The sequence below is a fragment of the Semicossyphus pulcher genome, unplaced genomic scaffold (assembly GCF_022749685.1).
Source record: "Semicossyphus pulcher isolate SPU_LCO1_2020_fin unplaced genomic scaffold, fSemPul1.0.p SCAF_20, whole genome shotgun sequence".
In the NCBI taxonomy this organism is placed as follows: Eukaryota; Metazoa; Chordata; class Actinopteri; order Labriformes; family Labridae; genus Semicossyphus; species Semicossyphus pulcher.
This window is the reverse complement of record NW_027211694.1, coordinates 7,461,355-7,484,064: the sequence shown is the minus strand read 5'-3', so window position 1 is coordinate 7,484,064 and position 22,710 is coordinate 7,461,355. Positions and strand designations below refer to the sequence as shown.

Below are 22,710 nucleotides of genomic sequence, written 5' to 3'. Positions count from 1 at the left end.
TGGTTGAGCCAATCAGTGTGTCCCTGGTCTCTTTGATTGCATCATGATTGGAGCACTCAGCAGGTCATCGTGGCCGTTTCTGTCGCAAACAAAGCAGCCTGTACTTTTCCACTGATTTTAATGAGCGCATAGAGACTTGCCCCTGAAAAAGACAACAGATTTCACTGCTTCCTGCCACAACGTTGGCTTTTAACTGTTCAGCGGAGCCACACAAAGATGTCGAGACTGTTCCCGTTTCATATAAACGCCTACAGATGCGCTCACCTGCACACACACGTATATTAACAAAGAAGGCAAAAAGGATCTGGTGAACTACAGCAGTGTTAACAAGTCTTTCTTACCTACATACACACACCTCTTTCCTAGCCTGCCTACCATGTCCTGACCTGAAATAAGCCGCAATAAAACCATGACTTTCAACATTAAGTTCTGTGAATAATCTACCAACCCTTGGCAGAAATATTGTTTACAAACTGATGTATCAGATCCCAATCAAGATCTTGCGAAATAGGTTAAGATATATATTTTAATATATTTAGGCCTAACAACTTCTAATAAGAAAAATATATTTAACGAACCCACATTATTCTCAATACTTGAGCAATTGGAGAATTACTGCAGGGGATATTTTCAATGGAGTCCAATGAAAGCCGTGTTGAGTTAGTTGAGAAATGCATTGTCACAAAGCTCTAAACAGGGAGGTCAGAGTGGAGAGCTGAGATGAAATGAGGGGGGAGAAATGGGGGATGACATTTAACAAAGGTCTGCAGCTGGTCAGCATGCTAAACTCCTCGGCCACCACGACAACCTGTTGAAATGTTTTTCTGCTAGACAATGGAGAGGAGGAGGGCGGCTGCAACCAGGAATATATGTAGAGAAAGTTGTTATAAAACTGAAATTGACGCATACGTTCAACATATCCTTGATGGCTCTTTCAACAGACTTTTCCTGCTAAACGAGGCAATTTTTTTATGCATAAACTTTGTATCTGTATCACAAGTTTAGTCAAGGAAATGTAACAAAACACATTACCTTGAATAGACAGAAACAAAAAATGAAAAACTTGCTATATAGCTAAAGGTTTAAGTGTAAAATGGATGCTTAAGATTCAATCACAACTGTTGAGAACATATACAAATTCAGCCTGGATTCAAGGAAAATCTAAATTCGGGCGAATCTGGTATATCTATGTGACTAAATGTTGGTTCTCTATGTTTAGTTTGCAGTATGGGAACAGAAAACCGACCACCACTATAACAGCAAACAGGGAGAGATCTTTTGTTGTTGCTAAACCATCGAGCTTGAACACGGCAAACTAATGTAACAGTAAAGGCCAACAGTTAAGCACATTTTCTGTCGTCAAACCTTTTCTAAATTACTATATAACAGAGTAAAATTGTTTTGTTGTACACTTATACTAGTTTCTGTTGCAGATTTTAACTTTTTCAACAACGATCGAGTGAGTTTTTCTTTGTTTTCATTTGCTTTTGTTTCCTTTTTTTCCTCGGGGCAGTATTTCCGACTGCCTGTGAACGCAGCGCGGTTTCACGCTGTGTACCTCTGTTTATTTTCAGAGCGGTGACGTGAACGCTGCACTCCTCCTATATGTGGCTCGTCAGACGGAGGCAGGGCCGCCATTGGTGAGCTGTTGTTGCTGTAGCAGCTTGTGACGGTGCTGTTGGGGGAGGGAGGGGGCGCTATAAAAAGCCGCTCCCCCACTCTTTAAGCCTCACTCTGGAGGAGGAAAGTGAAGAGGGAGGGCTGTTCAACGTGGCATCAAGGGACCCCCCAACCCCTGTATTTACCAATAACAGGCGTCTTTTTCTCCGCACTGCACCGTCCTAGCACACGGACCCTCTCTGAAAAACAGAAACTTCCCTCTACCTCGACAAATAAATGCCAAGAGAAACAACACAAGCGCCAACAGATAAGGACCGCTGCTCAGAAGTGGAGAGAAAGACGAACGGTTGGACAAACACGTAGAGAAAAACAACAAACGCGCGCGGACCGTCGCCGTTGCCTTTTCTCAATGCATACCCTTTGTGCCCGAGGAACGATGAAACCAGAGATCACCGCCGCCGTCGGATTTCTGACGAGATTTCTGAGGGTAAAAGGACACGTAAACGATCGACAGGTCCAAACATTCAGCCAAAGCTTACAGGACATTTTGGCAGGTAAGGAAACCAGAATTTTTACTATTTACTACCACTGAAAATGCCTCATATTATAAACTACTACCATACGTGTTAAGGTAATGTTTTGTTCAATCGTCAAGTGTTTAAATTCGATTACTAATTGGTTTGAGATTGATTCAGAAGAAGCCTTTCTTTGTTCTCCCAAATATCACTATCAGCGATGCCATTGCGCACCACTGTTTGCGCACGTCGGAGAGGGAAAAAAAACATCCAAGTATAAACACAGCGAGGGGTCCAGGGACGATTCGTCGACGATTAAATCGATACAATGTAATATTTTTTAACTAGAACGCAAAATCAGGCGGTAAGATGTGTTACTTTGTTTGTAATGAACAGAGGGAAGAAAAGGGGGAGTGGAAAGAGACGCTTGGCTCAAACAAGGAAGTGCGCCTCGGTCGATAAAGCTCTCAGCGAACAGAGCAAAACAGCCCCCAGTGAGTTGGTAGAGGCTGCTCAATTACGTAATGCATTACACGATAAAGGTTAATAATGATAACACGTCTTATGGCAGACCAATTTTTAATACTAACGCATCAAATATTACAAGTGTCTTATTTTTACATAGAACGCAAAAGTGAAAACATAGGTTTTGCATAATTTATGTGTTAGTTGAATTTGTCTTCTGATTTTTACTACATAGATTTAAACTAAATATATTTAACACGCGTCCCATTCATTAAAACGGCTAAAACACATTACCAACTTACAGCGAAGGGCAATCTAATCACTTATAAAGAAATGAATATCAAGGTTATTGAGGCTACATTAAGTTAAATATAGTAACTTACATTGAGTATTTCAATAGTTTTGCAGTGCTGCTAGGGGGATTGTCTCTCATTTCCTGCTGTAAACACATTCCAGGCTCGGGCCCTATAGCTGCCATACATCTGCCTCACTCCATCAACTGAGTACTTAACAGATGACCTACATTTCCTACATAAGGAGTACACTTATGCAAAAACATGCCTTACTTAAACGCAGATATTTGGGTTCTAGTCAAATGTGAGATCAAAAGGCAAAACCAAATAGATATGAAACATATTTAAGAACACAATAAAAAATGTTAAATAAAAAATGTTATATAAGAATAAAAAATGTTATTGAAACAAAGAAAAAGTAGAATAGTAATAGAAGGCAAATTAAACCTACTTTTGTGTACAACAGAAACTGCATTTAATGTTAAATTCAAAGCGCCTTAAATAATTTGTAGATGAATGATATGTCTTGCGTTTAAACTAATTTTAAGTTTCATTTAATCGAAAACTTCTGCAAGGGCTCAATTCGACGGCGGTGTTTGTAAACAGACAAAAGTTTGGGAGTTGAATGGAGGCGGCTGTGAGGCCTGATATGTGGGGGAGGGGATGTTTTGGTGGGCGCCTATAGGCGGACATTACATACAGAGGCAGCAGCGTAGCATAACAGGGAGGAAATGGAGGGGAAATCCACTGAAACAAAGAGAATCCAGTGTACATTTACAGTGCATAAACATAAGTTATACAACAGTGACAATTATAAGTCTTAATCTGTAATTTTCAAATGCGTTGAAACAGCTTAAAGCTGTATAAATGATATTATCTACATTAACTGTCCATTTCAAAGTAAAATATATTTGAAAAGCATAATTTTGAGCACAAAATGTAACTGAGTATGTTGTAGTACCCTGTGGGTTTAGCTGCCACTAAACTAGGCCAGCCAGAGCTCTTTTGTCCTTGGAAACATCACAATCACTCACTATTGTGTCTGCGTGCTGAAAGCAGAGCTCCTCTTGTTTATACCGAGCGAAGGGAAGTGGGTAAATTAGTCCCCATGATCAGATTGAAATCTAGATAGTTGTGTAATTGTTGTTAGCAGGATTTCGATTCTTCCGGTTTAACAGCAGCAGCGTGATTATCTGCTGATTTCAGATGGAATTTACCCTGAAAGAGAGGCCAAAACAGAATACCTTCATCTGCTTCTAGTGCTCGGGGTCAGCTTCACTGAATAACCAACCCAGTTTCGTTAAACTCTTTAAGGTTAAGCGCACACATGTCTGCTTACTTTTCTGTTTGCTATATCCTCCCCCCCTCCTCTTCCGCCCCCTGTGCCCTGGTTTTTAAGAATAGGCCCTGCTGAGCTGATCCTTTCCCAGCTGCTCCAGGGTTTGTAGGTAGCTGCCTTTGTGGCCCAGTCTGTGACTGAAAGATCATCCAGCCCCTTTTGCTCTTTCATGAGTGCCAGCCCCTCCATTAGCTCAGCAGTATACAGCCCTTAGTGATAAGACGGGGAGGGAGGGGGGGTTATTATCCTCTGGATGCATACAGGTGGCCTCCGGACCCAAGCCTGAATGCTGGCCTACTTCACTCCTTGTTTTTCATCGGTCACAATGCAGATGGCATCAATGGGAATTCAATATGGATGAGTCTTGTCAATGTAAATTGCAGGGGTATATGTAAAGTAGCAGGCACGCCAGAGAAAAGGACTCTCCTGGGAAGCCTTATTTCTGCCAGAAGTGAACTCTCGTGGGAAGAATGAGCCATATTTCACTTCCTCACATACACTCGAAAACAGGCAGTCCACAGTCTAATTTTCCTCTCATCATCTTAACCACTAAAATGCCTGAAGCATGCGGCAAGCGGCGTCACTCTGAATCACTAGTTTCACTGTACTTTGAAACCTTCCACACAGACCAGAAAGGGAAAAAAAACCCCTGAGAAAAATAGGGTCCTTTCCCTTTAAGAGGCGGGACTTAGTGTCCCAGATGGCTGGCTGGGACTTCGACACTTTTGGTGTTTTTGTGCAGCCAGTCATGGGAGACTTTGTGACACTGATGACAGGCCCGGGGAGGGATTGTGCAATTCAATGGCCTTCTTTTTGTCACGTAGGCCCAGGGTGCCACTGGCCGCCTGTTTATGGCTGCTTATCAGGCCTGTGAACAGGTGGTGGTGTTTTTCTTTCCTTTCTTTTTTTACTGCACACAACTACGCCCTGTACTTTAGCTTCAATAAGTACACTTTGTCTTTTTTTATACGCTAGATCTGATATCAGTAAAGCAGGAACTGTTATTACCACAGACGTAATGACAACAATAAATTGGTTAAGATGCCATACTTGCTTTTTTCATGATAATGTATTTTATGATTTCTTTTAACAAGTCCGATCCCATCTGATTTTATTACCACTTATAAAGCCTCCTGGCAAAACAGCAGAACATAGATTAAGATCCGCTCCTCTTAATCATTAAGCTCTGTTCTTGTTTAACATTTGGAGACGACAAGATTTCTCTTGGTATCTTTAAGTTCAGCGTGGGGCTTTTATTTGTTTTTATGTTGGTACATCAGTTTACAACAGTTTTTACAACCATGATGTGTTCATTAAATCACGTGGACTTATCTAACAGAAAGCACAGTCTGTCTGCGTTCTGTTGCGACCTTTGCCCACTGTAGACCTTAGTCATCACAATTCACCTCAGTAGTCCATAATATCTCTTTGTGTAAGATATGCAGATTCTTGCCAATAGTAATTCTTGTGTGACATAATTTCCCCTTTTAACTATTGTGACAAACACTAAATTCCCTCTCTTTCCTCTTCCCTCTTTCCCTGCAGAGCAATACAAGCACCACTGGTTCCCAGACAGGCCCTGCAAGGGTTCAGGTTACCGCTGCATCCGCATCAACCACAAGATGGACCCTTTGGTGGGGCAGGCGGGCCAGCGTATCGGCCTGACCATTCAGCAACTCTACCTGCTGCTCCCCAGCGAGCTCACGCTGTGGGTGGACCCCTTCGAGGTGTCCTACCGCATCGGCGAGGACGGCTCCATCTGCGTCTTGTACGAGTCACAGCCCTGCCCCCCGGGGATGCCTATGACGGCGGCTGCCAGCTCCCCCTCAGGAACCAGCGGGACGATGAGCCCTATGGACAGTCACATCAGCTGCAAGGAGGAACTGATGGTGCTGGGCAGAACCAGTCCCTCCAAAACCTACAATATGATGACTGTGTCCAGTTAAAGAGGCACGCCGTCGCCTCCGGCCTACGTTTTTGTTCAGGGTCACGCCGTGGCTGGTCAGATCATGTGACCAGACCAGGGTGAGCCTTTTTAAAGCTAAGAATATGAAATGAAATAGTGAAAGAAGAAAAAAGAAAAAGAAAAAAAAGCAGAGGATGTGGCCTATCGTCCAGGTGATGGAAACCTTGTAGGTTTGATATTTTTTACCCCTCCCCCTTATTATCATCTGTTCTGTTGTGTCATTGGATCAGCTGGGCACTCCGGTTTTTTAGGAGAGGCTTTGTGGAAATGGAAACTGTTGGGGCAGCTAAACCAACCAACCAACCAGGAACCCCCACGGAGACTGGCTCCGCCCCCATCCCCCCCCCCACCCCCCCCACCCCTCGACTGTAAACAACATGGTGATCAGCTCCATCTCTGAGGGGGCTATCATTGACTTTGCACTTTTCTTACTTGTGGTTACTATGGGTACATGTTCGACACACCACCGCAAAACACCAAAACCTAAATTGTAAGGAATATTTAACAGGAATTACCCCTTGAATTTCAAAATCCAGACGTTATTCAATTTTCTTTGTTTTGTTTCCTGGGCAGGGGGAGTGAGGTTTAGGCTGAGCCTTTTGTTATCTACGCTTCAAGGTAAAGAAACACCCAATGAGAGCATCTCTATTTTCTATAAAACACCTTTTTGGACCACAGGGAACTAGCTTTCTTTATCTTGTAGCTGGACAAAGGCTTTCAGTCTTAACTTAAGCTCCTCCCCCTTCAACCACCAACTCCAAGCTTCAGAAACCCCTCATCTCAATCGTTTTTTTGGCCTGTATGTAAGTGCAAGTGGAATGTGTTGTGACACCTGTTACCTATGGATACCAGTGTGTCCTGTTGCACTGTCACCCTCCCATCACCCATGTATGTGTAGCTTTTCCGGGGGAGGGCGAGGGGACCCGTCTCCTCCCCCCCTCCCCTCAGTTGATGAATGTTGTTGAAAATCACAATCAAGTTCCTGTGTTGTTAACTGTGCCCCCTTTTCCTTCCACCACTTTGTCATCTCCTGCATTACCAAAATTCAAAGTGTAGCAAAAAGGGGGGCCTATTTTACCCAAATTTTTTGGTCATGTGGCCCTGTTAGAATTGACATTGAATGCACTTTGACGTTAGATTGTGTGGGATGTGTACTTCTTAGAGAAAATCGCCTGCATTCCATCCACTCGAATGTCATCTTTTCACGCCGTTTTTATTGCCCTCCTCATTTTAAGCCGTTTTGTTCATTCTGTAGCTCCCACGTTGGGACTGATTCTGTCTTTAAAATCAGGAGTGTCCAACTCTGGATGTCAAAAACCCTTTTTTTTTTACACTGTATTTGAACATTTCAGAGCTGTTGATTTGTAGGCGGAGAGTATTTTTGGTGGTATGTAAGAAACATTCTTTCATCCGTTCATATGGCACTGTTGGCTCTGGCAGGATGCAGAGCTAAGCTGTTTCCCCCCCTCCACCCCAGACACACACACACAGATGGTGATTTGTGTTGCTGATAGAGAGAGAAGTTAGTCAGAAAGGTCTGGACTAAGTGATGACTGTGTGAGACTTTGGCCAAAGGGAGGTCTGGAGCACCGACTGTTCAGAAATTAACTTGAATTTAAAAACAACACCAGGCCTTGTCAGCCTTCTATTTTCATTCACATTAGCTATTTCCAAGGTCTTTTTTAAGGGAGAGACTCCTTCTGTGTGCATTGCCTTACGAAGACCTCATTGTCATGAATTATGAGCCATTTGTGATTTTTAAACTAATATCAGGCTTATGTAAGCCAGCCTGGTTCTACGTGCTGCCCAGACCCTCTCCACTGGAGGTGTCTCCTTTCCAGCCTGGCAGCTTCAACACCCTCCCCCTCCCTCACCCCTTCTGGTGTGGGGGTTAGAGTGCCTCAAGTGCCACATATCACCCCTCAGCTCAGACCTCCTGTTCAGCCAAGCCAGCACGCTGCTAGCCGACCCCCTGTGGATGCAGGTAGACTTAATGTGACACATATCATCGTCCATCAGCAGGGGAAGGGGAGCTGGGTAAGGAAGGCGGGGACAGGGGGGAGCTGGTGTGAGAGAGTTTGGGGGGCCAGGGCCGGACTCTTTTTGTCCAGGGCAGCTAAAATCCCTCCAGCCCTCCTCTCTCTGGACTTATAACCTCCCCCTACCCTGACCAGAAGCCCTCGACCCTTCCCTCAGCAGTGATGGATACGTAAAAACCAGCACACGCTCATGGCGTGCTCAAGCTGCACTGTGGGGGGTCTAAGATGAAAGATGAAGATTTGAGGGTACTAGGCCGTTGTTTTCTGTTTTCATCTCACTGGATTGCGACTTTGTTTACATGCATATGAAAGGACGTGATGGCTGTCAGACGTACCCCCACTTCACTCCTGGTTCTGGGGCCAAAGGGGTTAACAGCGAGCCGGAACAGCTGCTGGGCCGGCTTCGGGCGTCGCTCCGGCCTTAGCCGCTGGCCAAATCTGTCACGGCAGGCTGGTTCACCGCTCATCACCAGACCTATGGGTGTTTAAGCTCCCCTAAGCCTGAGAGGATCATGGGTAATAGAGCTATAGCCTTTGACGCACTGCAACCCCCTAATAACCCCCCCCCCCCCTGCTCTCTGCTGATACTCCCTTCAGCAATCTGTGAAAAGCAGTGATTCCATGACGGCCAGATGGAGAGGAGCTCGTCCACAGCTTTTGGTTTCCATGGTGGACACCGGTTTTAAAATCACACTGCTCCATTTAAGCTTTTTAATGTCACGTGACAAGATGTTTTGAGATTGGTTTATATTTCGGACGCGAGATAATCGTCTCACTTTTCTCTCGATGTATTTTTAGTCACACTGGTAGATTTTCTCATTTTTCCACTTTGCCATCCCCCATTTTCTCTTCATCCTCTTTTTAAGAGGATTTTTTTTAGTCTGGTGATCTAACCCACTTTTAACAGACCTTGTTTTTAGAGCTACAAAAACTAAAAAAAATCCCCTTTCGACACCTTCTCAACTCTACTACCACCACCCGAAATGGTTTAAGTCCTCAGTAATATTGATGATCTAAATGGCATCCATTCAGCTTGTGCGCACATAGGTTACAGAATCGTCATGAGAGTGCTTTGAGTAGTCAGAGGTAAAATAGCACATAAAATGCACTAAACATGTCAAGTTGAAGTCGTGTGACATTTTTTTTTTCGAGACGCGAGGAGTCTCTCCTGGAATGTATTGCCAAACTCAGGCCTCGGACATTCAATAAATACCCTTGTGGAAAAGTTGTGCATGTTAAGACATGAAACAGGAAGGGAACAGCAGTTTTGTTGTTGTTGTTGTCGTCAAAAAAAGTTGTCATTGATTAGTTGAATTATTGCCACTTTCACATTTGAGGTGTTTTACATATTGTAGAATGTATTGTAACTGTACAACAAATGGTAGAGTACATAACATTACACATGGGAAGTGCCAATAATTGCTATCCTGAGGTGTTTTTAGATGTATTCCTTTTTGTATTTCATCTTTTAACATGGATAACGCTTTTTCGTAAGTGAAGCCATTTTTGTGATGGGAGTGTTGGCAAGGACCAAAGTTGTTTTGGTAAAAAATATTAGTTTCCATGATCTGTAAGTGTAGACGTATCCTTTGTTCTTTTTTTTCAATTCTTTTCAGTTTTTTTTTTCCTTTTTTTTTTTCTATTTACCTACAAAACCAGAAAATAGACAAAAAAATCTGAGCTTACCCAAGAAGAAAAGCTGTCTATCTTGTGATCTCATGTCAGTACATCTTTATCGTGTTCAGTTTCTTTTCCTTGGGTATGTTGTGATGAACTGCTGTAAATTTGTACAGTTCATGTAAATTGATTGTGCGGAAGTTGTACAGATTTCTATATTTTGGAAGAAAAGTTTTTTTTCTCTGTAATAAAAGATTTCCTATCTTGGCATCATATCCACTGCGAGCTGTGTCATTATTTACTCAGTATTAACGAATGATTGCACATTAATCATTACGTTTAATAACAGAAGGTTGCATTTCATGGCTTGCTTGAAGGAGGGTTTTGTACATTAAGAGCCACGTACGCCTGGACGCTGGTTTTGCGGCCCCACTGAGTCCCAGATTGGAATTTGACCTCCCGGTTTGAGGACCAAGTGGGCCATCTGTGCTGAAAAGGACTGGAGAGGAGATCAAGTCTGCTGTTTCGCTAACATTTGTACCCTCTCTTGGGACAGTATACTGCACTTTTTCAATGAAGAGACTTTAGGTCACACATTGTATAAGCGTATATCCTGCTGGTTCTTGTTTAATGAGCTAAAAAGAAGGCGGAATAAGAGCCTTAAAGTCAAATAATGTTGTGGAAAACAAGAGAGACTCTGCTTCTCTGGCAGTCTGCATGGCTGTCAGAAATGTGGATGTAGCTCCATATTTTTGGTCTCGCTGTGGAACGTTTTATAAGCCCTTTGCTGCTTTCCCTTAAAAGGCCTGTTGCCTGCCCTGATCAGCAAATCCAATCACCTCACGTCCAAATGCACATGATGTTTTCAGAATTAAACTTTCCTTTTCCCCCTCTGTCCAAAAGGGCATGCCAGAGCTTCCACCTCTCAAACGATAGGCTGCGACAGATGGTACATTTAGCAAATATTCTCTCACAAAAAAAACCTGATATGCACAACACCGCTGCATCAAACCAGCTGACTCTGCAAAAACCCAGAGTTTGGATTAAGACTGCAATCCTCTGCAGCAGTCTGAACCCCCACATGTTGCTTAGCAGCAGGCAGAAAAAGAAAAACATTCGGCTCGTTTTGACGCTCAGACAAAGGGGCGAACGAGAAGAGCTGGTTTAGCAGGAGCCGTGGGCGTGGGGGTGCTGGGGGAGAGGTGTTGTGTTTAAGTCTGGCTTTACCTCTGCACAAACACTGGCTGGAATGAGGCCTCACCAGCTGGGGATTGTGGGTATTGTAGTTTAAAATCACACAATGAGAGTTTAAGTCGGCCTGTTTTTCGTAACAACCACATGCAGTTTGTCGGCCCAAATTCCCCGCAAAGAAAACCGCCTGAATTTCCCCCGTTCGATCTCTTCGTAAGGAGGTCAAAGATTCCCAGGGTGTGTCCGACTGCACGTCCCAGTGTGGTTTCTTTTGTATGAAAATATCATCTGTTGGGGGAGTGAATAAAAAACCATCCAACACTAACAAAACAGCACAACTGATCCAGATTTAAGTTTTGCAATCCCCTGTGGACATTGTTGTGCAATGACTCACTTGTGCAAGATGTTTTGACACGTTTCTCACGTCCTAAAAACTAAAGTGGTCTGCGCTTTGTTTGCTTGTGTATTATTTGTTTTCTTAATATGAATATTTTATAGCGGCTGAAGCATTAATATGGCCCCGTAATGGAGAGGGAAATTAATTTTCCTCATTTTAAAATTTCCGTAAGGCAGGCTGAATTATGAAAATGCACTTTCTATGTAAATGAAGCCTATCATCATAAATGTCGTTTGACTTCACCAAATCGAATCACTTTTTTTCTAATTCTATTGCAGCATCTGTCAGAACGTCATCAAATTGTCATCGAAGAATTGCATCGGAGTTTCAGCTCGGCACTGATGAAACGGCGGTGTAATATTTTCTGCCCTCCTCTCAGACTCGCATAGCAACTGCAGAGATGGTTCGATTAGGTGGAAAGTCCTGGAAGGTGTGGCTGATTACCACGGAAAGATAAGGAGAATTCTTGAGAATGTGATGCTTTGAATGGTAAACAAACTCGTATCACCTCTTTCTATTTAAAGTTGACGGAATTTCCAGTTTATATTTTCCGACTCAACAACATTTTTGTCTCGTACCAAAGCTTTGCCCTTACAGTCTGTGGCCACATTCATGTACCTAAACTTGAACGTTACGTACAAGCAGTATGTTGCTGTGTGAGAACAAAGGCCCGGTGAGTGACAGTGTGAGTGTGTGTGTGCTAACAGAAAGGGGGGCAGACATCTGGGACTCGCTTTATTGCCAGCGAGATGACAGGGTAGCCCTCCTGCAGAGTGCGTGTGTGTTTATGCTCTTGTGCCTAAAGGACAAAAGCTCTGCATAAGTCACTTTTGTGGATGCGCCTCACACTGCTGCCTTTTATGTGTATTTGGGGTGTTTTAACACTTCTCAAAGTCGGTCAGGTCGAAGAAGGTGAAGCTGAAAGTAGTTTGATGTTGCTATTTTATAATAAAGTAGAGCAGAAACATCAAAAACATGAACTGAAACTCTCTTTATCTGGTGCATACTCTTATCAAATGTTAGTCCATGGCCTAGTACAATTGTAAACCACAGCTGTGCACTACTTTAGTATGTTTTTCCCACTTTATCAGTATCCTTGCGTGAGTGTGCGTCATTCAGAAGCCAAGGACAAGTTGAGTCCTCTTTGAAACAGATCCCTGTCCTGCCCTGCCTGCGCGGGTCTCCCGGGTATCGATGCTACACCAGCTATCTCTCCTTCCCCCTCAGGGCGCTATTCATCCTCAACGCTGACATCTGCTTTGCCCCCGCTGCACACGCCCTTCCCACCAGCATCCATGCGGGGACAATGAACAAAGTAGAAGACGGTGGGGGGACAAAGGGCTCCAGCTTGGGCCGGACACGTCACTAATGCTGGGTGGATTGAGTGAGGGAGGGAGCTTTAGGGATGAGGTTACTGTAGTGTGACGGCTAAACTGTAAGAAGCCAGATTGTGTGTTCAATAGTGACGTAAGTTTCTTGAAATCCTATCAAATCTGGTGGATAAGTAACACAACTGCTGGCATATCGGCTACATATTGTGTAGTTTTCCTTATTTTAACATGGCTAGTTTCTGTATTTGTGCATGAAGCACTTAACTAGCTTATATAGCCCAAAGCTAGCTATGTTGTATGAAATCCTTATGAAGATAAGTGTACACTAGTAGTGTTAGTCAAGCTTTATTTTGTGAATATTTGACATGCTAGTTCGCTGTCGTCCAATTGCCAACTGCTTCAGTTAGCACTTGGAAAGCCACAGTCCAAAATGGCTTAATTTAATGTAGCTCATTAGCTGTGTTGCATCACTTACTTGTATGTATGCCTCCTGCTAGAGTACAAACTGTTCTACTAAAGTAGCATAGTTGGCAGACGTTCAAAGACAGGAGTCGATGGTACTAAAATGTCTTCTGTGTGAACTTGTTAGCGACCGAGAGCTCGCTAACAAACAGTTCACAGACTGACAGTTAGCAACAAAAGTTAAGAGGTAGCTAGGCATATTTTCCCCTCTAATAACTCTTTTTATTGAATAATATCTTTATTTTTATCGTATTATGTCAAAACATGACAAGTATGTAGAGATAAGAAGCAAGGGAAATTTGCTGTGACAGTAGCAGTAGCCTGTTTGAGGCTTGCTAGCAAGTTAGTTTGCTAGCTACAGCTTTCTGGTGTTACAGCGCTTGTACTAGCTAGCTATGTTGTATGAAATCCTTATGGAGATGAGCGTACAGTAGTAGTTGTAAAGATAATATTTTGAGTCAAGCTCAATTTTGTGAATATTTGACATACCAGTTTACTGTTGTCCAATGCCCAACTGCTTTAGTTAGCACTTAGAGAGCCAAAATGTAATGTCGCTGTGTTAGCTGTGTTGCATCACTTACATGTATATATGCCTCTTGCTAGAGTACAAACTGATCCACTAAAGAATCATAGTTGGCAGACGTTCAAAGACAGGAGTCGTTGGTACTAAAATGTCTTCTGTGTGAACTTGTTAGCCTGTTAGCGACCGAGAGCTTGCTAGTAAACAGTTCGCAGACTGACAGCTAGCAACAAAAGTTAAGAGGTAAAGCTAGGCCTACTTACCCCTTCAATAACTTTTTTTTTTTAATAATATATTTATTTATGAGTTCGGTTAGGTTGGTTTAAAGATGTCAAATCACCGTCAGTCAATCTTTGGAATGGGGATATGTGTTGCAAACAGACTCCCTACGTGTGTTTATACAAAATGAATGTAAAAATATATCTTGCAACAGGGTTTTTCCAGCTCTCAGAACTTTATGTACTTTTCTTGTCCTGTCTTTTGGAGTAAAATTATTTTTTCACGGCAATTTAAAGAAGGAGGTAAGAGTAAGCGCGTGATTTGATCTGTATCTCACTGCTTCCTCGTGCTTTCTCTCCTTTCATTAAGCTAAAATAGATCCTCTAATTACTCTCTGGTTTTGTCTCTATTTTCCCTCAGATTCTTCTCACATCACTTCTTCACCCCCTCCCCCGCCTCGCCTCCTTCGTACCCTCTCCGCCACCTCGCCCTCCGTCTATCTTTATCCCTCCTCCTCCTCCGAGCTGCTGGTGTCACCTGTCAGCTCGCACTCCCCCAGTTCAGGAATTCATTCCAGAGTCTGGCACCAGGCCTTATTGGGGTAAGGTGAGGGGTCTCAGAGGGGATCATGTGACGCCTTTGTATGCACGGCACCCTTATGTTTGCATGGCTTCTGTGAGCGAGTCAGAGCGAGGAGGAAAAAAACAAGTTTTGGCCGTTATGGGTTGTTTTCATTTTCTCCACAGACAGTTTTAGGCAACTGATTGTTGGAACGCATCCAAGGATTGGTTTGGCGCTTGGTTGAATCACCGGAACAAAAAATGAGCGACTGCTTTTAATAACTCGAAGGTACAAATCTGTGCACATAAACAATAACATGGGCGAAGTCCTGAGCGTTTAGAGGTAATAGTGAGCTGAGAATTTTGATAAAATATTCATCAATTTGCTTTCAGATAGTAAGCTGTGTTCGCATGCATGTTATATTTTGCTACAGCTCTGATGCGCACTTCTGACAGGCCATTGCATCAGTGGTTTTGTGTTTCTGCCATCACAAACAGAATCACGTCTATTTCCACGCAGCTTACAGAGGAAGGAATTTCTCCTGGCGTTTCGGTGCTCCACAATAAACATAGAAAGACATTAAGAAATTGCAATACTCCCACATAAAACAAGCTGTAATGTCAAAGAAATATAAAAGTATTTTACATAAGATTTTTTATAATACATCTTAATGAAAGGGCGGTATTGTTTGTGCTGGAATTCGCATTATGTTGCCCAGGGATTGTGCCAAAATCTGCAGTGTGACACAGAAAAAGAATGACCAAAAGAAAACAGGATTTGTCAGAATTGTTTTAGGTGCTTGGTTGCTGCAAAACAAGCAGTAAACACAACAGGGACATATTATTACCATATAAAGTTCTTTTTTGCTAGCATGTTAGCAAGCAGTTGCCTTTCCCCCCCACATATAGCACACATGGAGCGACATTAGCATTCATTTTGTCATGTTTTCAGCCTGCTGCCAAATTAAAATCAAATATTTACTCTCTTTTTATCCCTGCTTTGGTCACCACTAACTCCTTAGAGGCTCATTAGAAGCCACTGGGTTAATCAGCTAGCTTCTCTCTTTGTCTGTTTGCTGTTGCTAGGTAGTTTACAGTGATTTTTCTGGTTTAAAAAGCAGCCCCCCTGCTGCAGTTGGTAGTTAGGTTAATGAGAATAATTGCACTGAACCAAAAAAGTAAAGTAATGGGCAAAAAACCCCAAAACAATTAGCTTAAAGATACTAAAACGCTCCATAGAGCAGGACAGAACTGCAGAATTGACAGCAACATCTTTCAAGAAACACTGAAGCTGTATTTACATTTTTCACAGTCTGTCCCACATTATGTCTGCAGTGATAACCAACAAGCTCTGCTATGTAATGATAAGCTAACAGGCTAACCACCGCTGATGTCTTCATCCGTTTGTATTCTCCCACATATGGTTATCTGAAAGTTGGCGGTCAGACATGGAGGCAACATATTCCTGTGGTCGGCCTCTCCCAAGTAGAAGCCAGCGCTCTCGAATACTCGGAGGGAGAGACGGGGAGAGAAAACCAGCTAGCTAAATATAGCCTAGCTTTGGGGCTCGGCTAGAGGCCTTCTGCAGGAGGTCTGGCCACACACACAGAGGTGTCAGTACAATATGTATACAGTAACTCCTTTCCTTTCCTCTGTTATTTCTAAGGAGCACAGGCACTTACAATCCATCTGTTGAAAGTGTGAAGACAGTTAATTCAAACACACAGGATTAAAGGTCACTTGGCCAGCAGCGCTTCCTTTTCAGGACAGCAGACATTTCACAAACACAAGTTTCACATCCTCAGACTCTCAGTTTCAACTGTTTTTGGCTTCGATCTGATGTTGCAACACAGAGCTTGAATTATTTGCAAGACTGTGGATCAGATCGATTCAATTGGCCAAATCAGACCATTTAGGTCTTTAACTCTTTTTATCGTATTTTTAAACTTTATTTTATTGTTATTGTTATTATTTTTGAACAACCTAAATATGGCCCTTTTATTACATTTTATTAGATAATCATTATTTTGTTAGTCGTCTATTCAGCCTGATTATTAGTTATGTCTGTAGTTAAGCCCAGAAAGGAGATTTAAGAGGGTCAAACTGAATAAAAAGGTGTTAAAAGCAACATTATGTTTATTAAAAACAACTTAATTTATTTAAATTAAATATCCGCTCCCCTTGGCTCTTCACTCTCTCTTAAATCTTCTGCTGTAGATGATCATCGTTTCAGTGTAATCACTTTCCCAGCACCGCAGCAGAAGAACAACAACAACAAAAAGCCATTTAACATCTTCTCCCCCTTAAGCACGTGTTCATTTAAAGCCCCCTCTGCTTGTAAACACGCCGCCGCCTGCTAACCTCCAGCCACATGACCAGCCTGCTGCGTCTCGCCCGTTTCACTTGGTGAACATGTTGGCCTGCTTTTTTTTTTTTTTCTCTGGTGGTTTGGTTTAGTTTTCTGAGAAACTGACAGGAAAAACGCTGAGAGTTCACAGCGCCTCAGCTGTTTCCTGTTTGTGTTGAAGGTGCGTTGTAATTTTCTCGCAAGAGGCAACACAGAGAGATGGCTAGAGATACGATGAGGAGATAAAGGATGATTGGGAAGGATGGGATCAGGAATTAGAATGAATTAGGCAGATCAGGAAACCTAGGGGAAATGTGGAGCACGAGAGGGATAAAAATATGCAAGAATATGGAAAATGAGAATAATTTGAAATAGTTTGATTGAGTGGAAATATACTGAGAGTGCAAAACAGCTGACAGGAAGGTCTGTGCCTCTTCTGAACACAGCTGTGCGAGAACGCACACGCTCGCGCTCACACACTCTGTCTTCAAAACACCCACATTCGAGCCGTAACAGTCAGCAGCATCCACGTGTGAGCACAAACACACAGGCGTAAAATGTACAGAACGCACTGTGCCAGGGTGAAAACAGGAACACAATTTAATATTGTGCAGATACACATAAGCATGCCCAGAGGCACGTACACACACACCGACACAGACGCACACATGCTTGGCTTTGCAGCTCTACAACAAGGAGACAGTAAGAAACACTTATCAGCCTATGTAGAGGCTTCAAACAGCACACACAAGAGCAGATAGATTTGACTGAATTTCCCCCGATATGTTGACAGTCACAACTAAGCATCCAAAACTAATCTGTTGATTCAGAACATCACAGAGTGTATCGGGTACACTCTGAGTAGGTGTGTGTCTCTGATATGGATAATAAAGCCGCAGCAAAACATTTAACGTACAAAAACAAGCATGACCTACATAAGACTCAGAGCTTAATGAGTAACTGTAGCAGGCTAATTTCCCTACGGGACTAATATGTTACTCATTACACACATAACGCCTCGCCATGAAAGATACACAACCTGGAATTGGATAAATAATTAAGGTTATGCATGGGAACCCTAATTCTATGAGCACAGGTGCCAATCAGGATGTTCCAAGTTCCACAATTTGCTACTGGCAGCCTCTGTTTTAAGCTAGCCTCGACTTAAATAGCATACCAACATTCACCATTTTTTCTCTTATATGGTCTCTTTCATCAGTCTTCATTAAACATACCCTTGAACGGGACCAATAATTAGCACTTTTGAGTGTAAAAACTGACCAATCCCAACGTCTGACACTCACACAGTCAGCAGCCGTTAGCCTAGCTAGCTTTTTTTCTTTTGGACATTCCTATTGTCCTTCCTCCTGCGTTCAAAAGACTTTACCCCCAGTGGAAGCCAGGTCTCGGCCCTTAGTGGCTCTATTCTTGAGTTGTAACTCTTCTGTTTCATTACTTAAGCCTTTTGTTTGGAGCTCAAACAGGTATTCTGATTTGCCGAACTATCTGAACATTTATCTTTCCTCTCTATCATGAGAAATAACCGAGCGGCAACTTCCAGAGCTATGAAAAAAGCTAATGTGGAAGTGCCAAAAGATGCAGTTCCTCGACTGGCCACTTGAGGCTGGCTCCAAAAGCGAGTCGATCCCCAAACTGGTCACTGTAGCTAATTCCTCTGACAACTATACGAGGATGGGGGTGATTTAAAAAAAATATAGAACTTAGTAGTTATCTTAAAGTAACAATCTCGAACTTTTTCATTTAAATAAATGTCTTTTAAGTCACTATCTATCACCGAATTTGTTAACGCAATGGTGATTGAGCCTATGGCCCACTGATGAAAGCCTTTGCATGTGCAGTATATCGTATTTTTATGGACTGGGTGTCACTGGCAACATTTGCAGAAAAAATCACAAGCTGCGCCCAGTTAGTGACGCGTTTTCCATCAGCCAGCAGTGGTTGGTCTGTCAGAGAGGGTAGGCGGAGCTAAGCAGCTGCTTTTCCGGTCTCTGCAAGTGTTGCGAGTAAATCTACTATGGCTGAAGAAACAAAGAAAAGATCGATGACTACAGATACAACTTCAAAAATAAGTGAAAATCCAAAGAAAAAGAAACAAATTCGACTCTCTTGAAATCTTCGAGATTGCATGTTTAAGGCTAAAAGCTCAGTATAATTAGGGGCAGTCGGTTGCTGCTAGCCTAGCCTGCTGATGCTAAACCAAGTCAGTAAACCAATGGTTAATGTCATGGTGGCTACGTCCACTTTACAGTTCATGGAGTAAAACCAGCATCTGGTTTTATTTAGTTTTATTTATTATGAATATTATCTGTCTGTTTTCAGGCAGGGCTAGCGCTGGGCTAAATGTGACCTTAGCCACAGGAGCACTTTTAATCTATTCATGAAAACAATAGGCTTTTTATCCCTGTTAAAATGTAGGGCTCAGATATTACTTGTTAGTACATGATACTCATGCAGCTTTGACTATGAATGGATGAAACCCCGGTGTCATGTTTCAGCTTTCAGAAAGATAATAAAGGAAGCCAGATATGAGACATTACATTGAGCCACTGTAAAGGAAGCTAACCCAGATGTGCACTGGGAGTCCCATACAGCCTGCGTGTGTGAAATTGCTAATATAACCGTTATATATGGGGCAGCATGAGGACAGATACAAAGAACGGCTTAAAGGAGGGGTGGTTTAACTGTGTCATGGGATGTAGATAGAAAGGGCTGTATTTCATTTAGCTGTATACAGTCCATTATCATCTCCTCATGCTATTTTGGACCTTCAGCAGTGATCGTAAACCATTTGAGGCGTTGCCAGTTAGGAGTTGTAGAGCTTTCCAGGAGTACCTGGAGACAGACGGAGCCGCTGGAGGACACAGGCTGCAAATCAGAGTCGGGGAAAAGAGAAGAAAGGGAGACGGAGAGGGAAAAAAGATGTTAAAAACGAGACAGAAAAGAAGCCACAGGAAAGGGAATTTTCTCTTTATTCATTTTAAGAGTAGGAAATATCGGAGACAGACACTTTTTTTTTTGATGTGCGCTGATGAAGTGAATCCAATATCCTTTATTGATTCACTTATTACATTTATACCACACAGGGGGAGAGTCAGACAAAGACGAATGAATAGAAAGAGACTCATTAGATTTGTAATATAAGGAGGATTTCAGGGTCTTTTCATAGAATGCTCTTCCCGACTTCAAACACAACGCATACAGACACCGCAATAACAGACCTAGCTGCAACTTTTGGGGGTGAAATATAAGGCCAATACGAGTGGCAAAAAACTGCAGTTCATCTAGTGGCCACTTGAGGCTTACTCCAAAAAGGAGCACCTCCTCATAGAGCACCATGTTAGAAATACCCAACTTTAAAGCAGCATTGTGGTAACAAAAACAGTTTTGGTCTCTATAGCTATTTGACCCAGTCATGAAAACTGTTGAGTTGAAACTTTACTTAATACAACCATTAAAGTTATATAGAGGCTGAAAGCTATGCAAAACTGGGGGCGTGGCCACTTTCAAAGAGCATTTTGGAGGATTTACAAGCAGATATTGGACAAAGGTCAGTGCTCCAGTTTTTTCATTAGGAGAAATTCTGGTATTCATTTTTGACCCTACACATGGATCTGTATGTGACTGAGTGACTGAGTCAGGTAATGAATTCGCTTTGGGCGTAGCTTTGAAAACTTTGATGTTCACCTCTCGTCTAAATATGGTCTTCTTGCTCCAAAACACCAAGATGGCGGCGGCCGTAATGCCCAACTCAGGGCTTCAGGAAAGCTTTTAACAAATCAATGAATGACAACACAGTTGCTACATTAACATTTCAGGTGGCTACTTCCTTGTAACAGATGCAGAAAATGTGTGATAGACAGACACACAAAGGTATCAACAGTACATCAGTCAGTGGAGGGCTGTGGAGGGCACACACGCATTCTCCGACACTCCGTACCAGCTGTTAGGGCGTGTTGTGGGGGAGGTATGTGTTCAACTCCTCCGCCTGCATTCGGACCACTTCTTGTCGGATTTAGTGCAGGCTTGGCTGGAATGGGTTGGACCTATGCCACGCATTCCTGCGCTGCGGTGCGCTCTCTGTTGGCCTACTTGTGTCAGGCGGTGGGGAAAGCACGTACAGGACTCCCACGCAGTTGAGCTTGCACAAGTACACAGCAGAGGAGGAGGAAGCCGTGTTCCTTTTCCTTTGCAGACTGTAAATAAAGACTTAAGTGTCCTCTTATCCCCTGGATTATTGATTCAATATCATTTTCCCGAGACAATTGATTTCATTTCCTCATCCTTGCTCCATTTTTGCTTCACTTTTTTTCTTTGTTTGCTTCTTCTCCTTTATTAGATTTATAAGGAAACACATACCCACACACGTACAAGTCCTGATCTCCCTCTCTGCGTCTGTGCCGTTTATACACTCAACAATAAACGGTAAAAAAAAAGACTACATGATACACAGGCGAAGGAGGGTCACATGCAATCACATGCCGCTTCACTCTGAAAACAGACAGCTTTGTATCTTAAACACACACACTATAAATGCACACACAGACAGGAAATTGAAATGTATGTACTTTGCCGCTCCCATAATGTACACAAACATAATTCAGTGTGTGCTCCGCTGGCCTGTATCACAGTGAACACATGACTGAGAGTGTGTAGGAGCTGGATTGGGCTCTTAATACCTCCTCTCATAAGGGAAACATCTGCTTCCCTTCACATCCGACTCCTCTCTTCTTCTTCTTTTCTAATCTCCTCCTCCTCTCTCTCCTTCTCTGAAGTCGTCCCTCTCCTTTCCTCTCATCTCGCCCCCCTTTCTTCTCCGTCCTCTCTCGCAGCGTGCTCCCCAGCTTTCTGGCTCCTCGATGACTCTCCGCCACAGCTGGGGTTGTTTTTCAACCGCCGAGCGCATCAGCAGCCGAAAACAACTGGGCCGCGTTTCTGTGAAAAGCCACTCCGCTCCCTGTGAAGAAGTGCTGACCTTTCCAGAAGTTTCTCCCCCCTTTTCTCATTGTCTCTCTGTACTTTCTTGCATATTTTTGATTTCTACATGCCTTTTGGTAAAAGCACAATTGGCTAAAACAGCTGTGGTTTGCATCTAACATCCTGCTGTAGCTTACTCTGCCAAAACGCAGAAATTCAGGACGAAACCAAACAATCGGAAATGGAAAATTTTCTTGGAAATGTCAAATACAGGCCGACGTGACCAGGCAACAAGCAGTTAGATAACTGACTAAATGAAGTTAGCTTTGACGTGGAGTTGTACAAAGATCAGATCCTCTCTCCCCCTTGTTTCTATCATGAAATACATAAAAAAAGGACAGCTATTAAATTATGCAGTAAAAAAAAACCTCTGCACTTTGCCCTACTAAACAGTTTGATGCAGAACATTTAAGCTTCTTGTGCGCCTCTGTTCCCTTCTCTTCCTCCTTCCTCTATAAGGATAATATGGAGATGTTCCACTGTGTAGATCCACCATGTAAACTGCAGTGGCATGCTGCAACATGAAAGCGGCCTGTGGCTGTGGCTGCATACGCTTGGCCTACTTTCTGATTCCATTAAATTATTGGGTGGGAGGGAGCAAAAGCTGCGCTGTCTTTTAAGTATTAGCAAACTGGATGTCAGATATGAGTGTGTGTTTATATTTGTGTGTGTATAATAGTCACGTGCACATGAAGGAAGGGATTTGGTGTTTATGTTGGCTTGATTACAGGATGGTGTGTGCGCAATAGCATCATTTATAACGGTTATATTTTGTGTTAACTTGGTTGCTTGATTCCAAAACATCCACATTTACATCTTTACAGTTTCTTAACA

General features: G+C 42.8%; 1 protein-coding gene across 1 annotated transcript; it reads left to right on the top strand.

Moving 5' to 3' along the window:
- Nucleotides 1–1,742: 1,742 nt before the first annotated feature.
- Nucleotides 1,743–10,129, top strand: btg1 (B-cell translocation gene 1, anti-proliferative). The gene is made up of 2 exons (XM_069670709.1): nucleotides 1,743–2,174; nucleotides 5,778–10,129. Exons 1-2 carry the CDS (start codon nucleotides 2,030–2,032, stop codon nucleotides 6,176–6,178), a joined length of 546 nt encoding a protein of 181 aa, XP_069526810.1. The 5' UTR covers nucleotides 1,743–2,029; the 3' UTR covers nucleotides 6,179–10,129.
- Nucleotides 10,130–22,710: the final 12,581 nt, after the last annotated feature.

Coding starts and splice junctions, on each gene's coding strand:
- btg1 (XM_069670709.1), top strand. CDS start 2,030: ATGCATACCCTTTGTGCCCGAGGAACGATGAAACCAGAGATCACCGCC. Junction 2,175..5,777: donor CTTACAGGACATTTTGGCAG/GTAAGGAAACCA, acceptor CTTTCCCTGCAG/AGCAATACAAGCACCACTGG.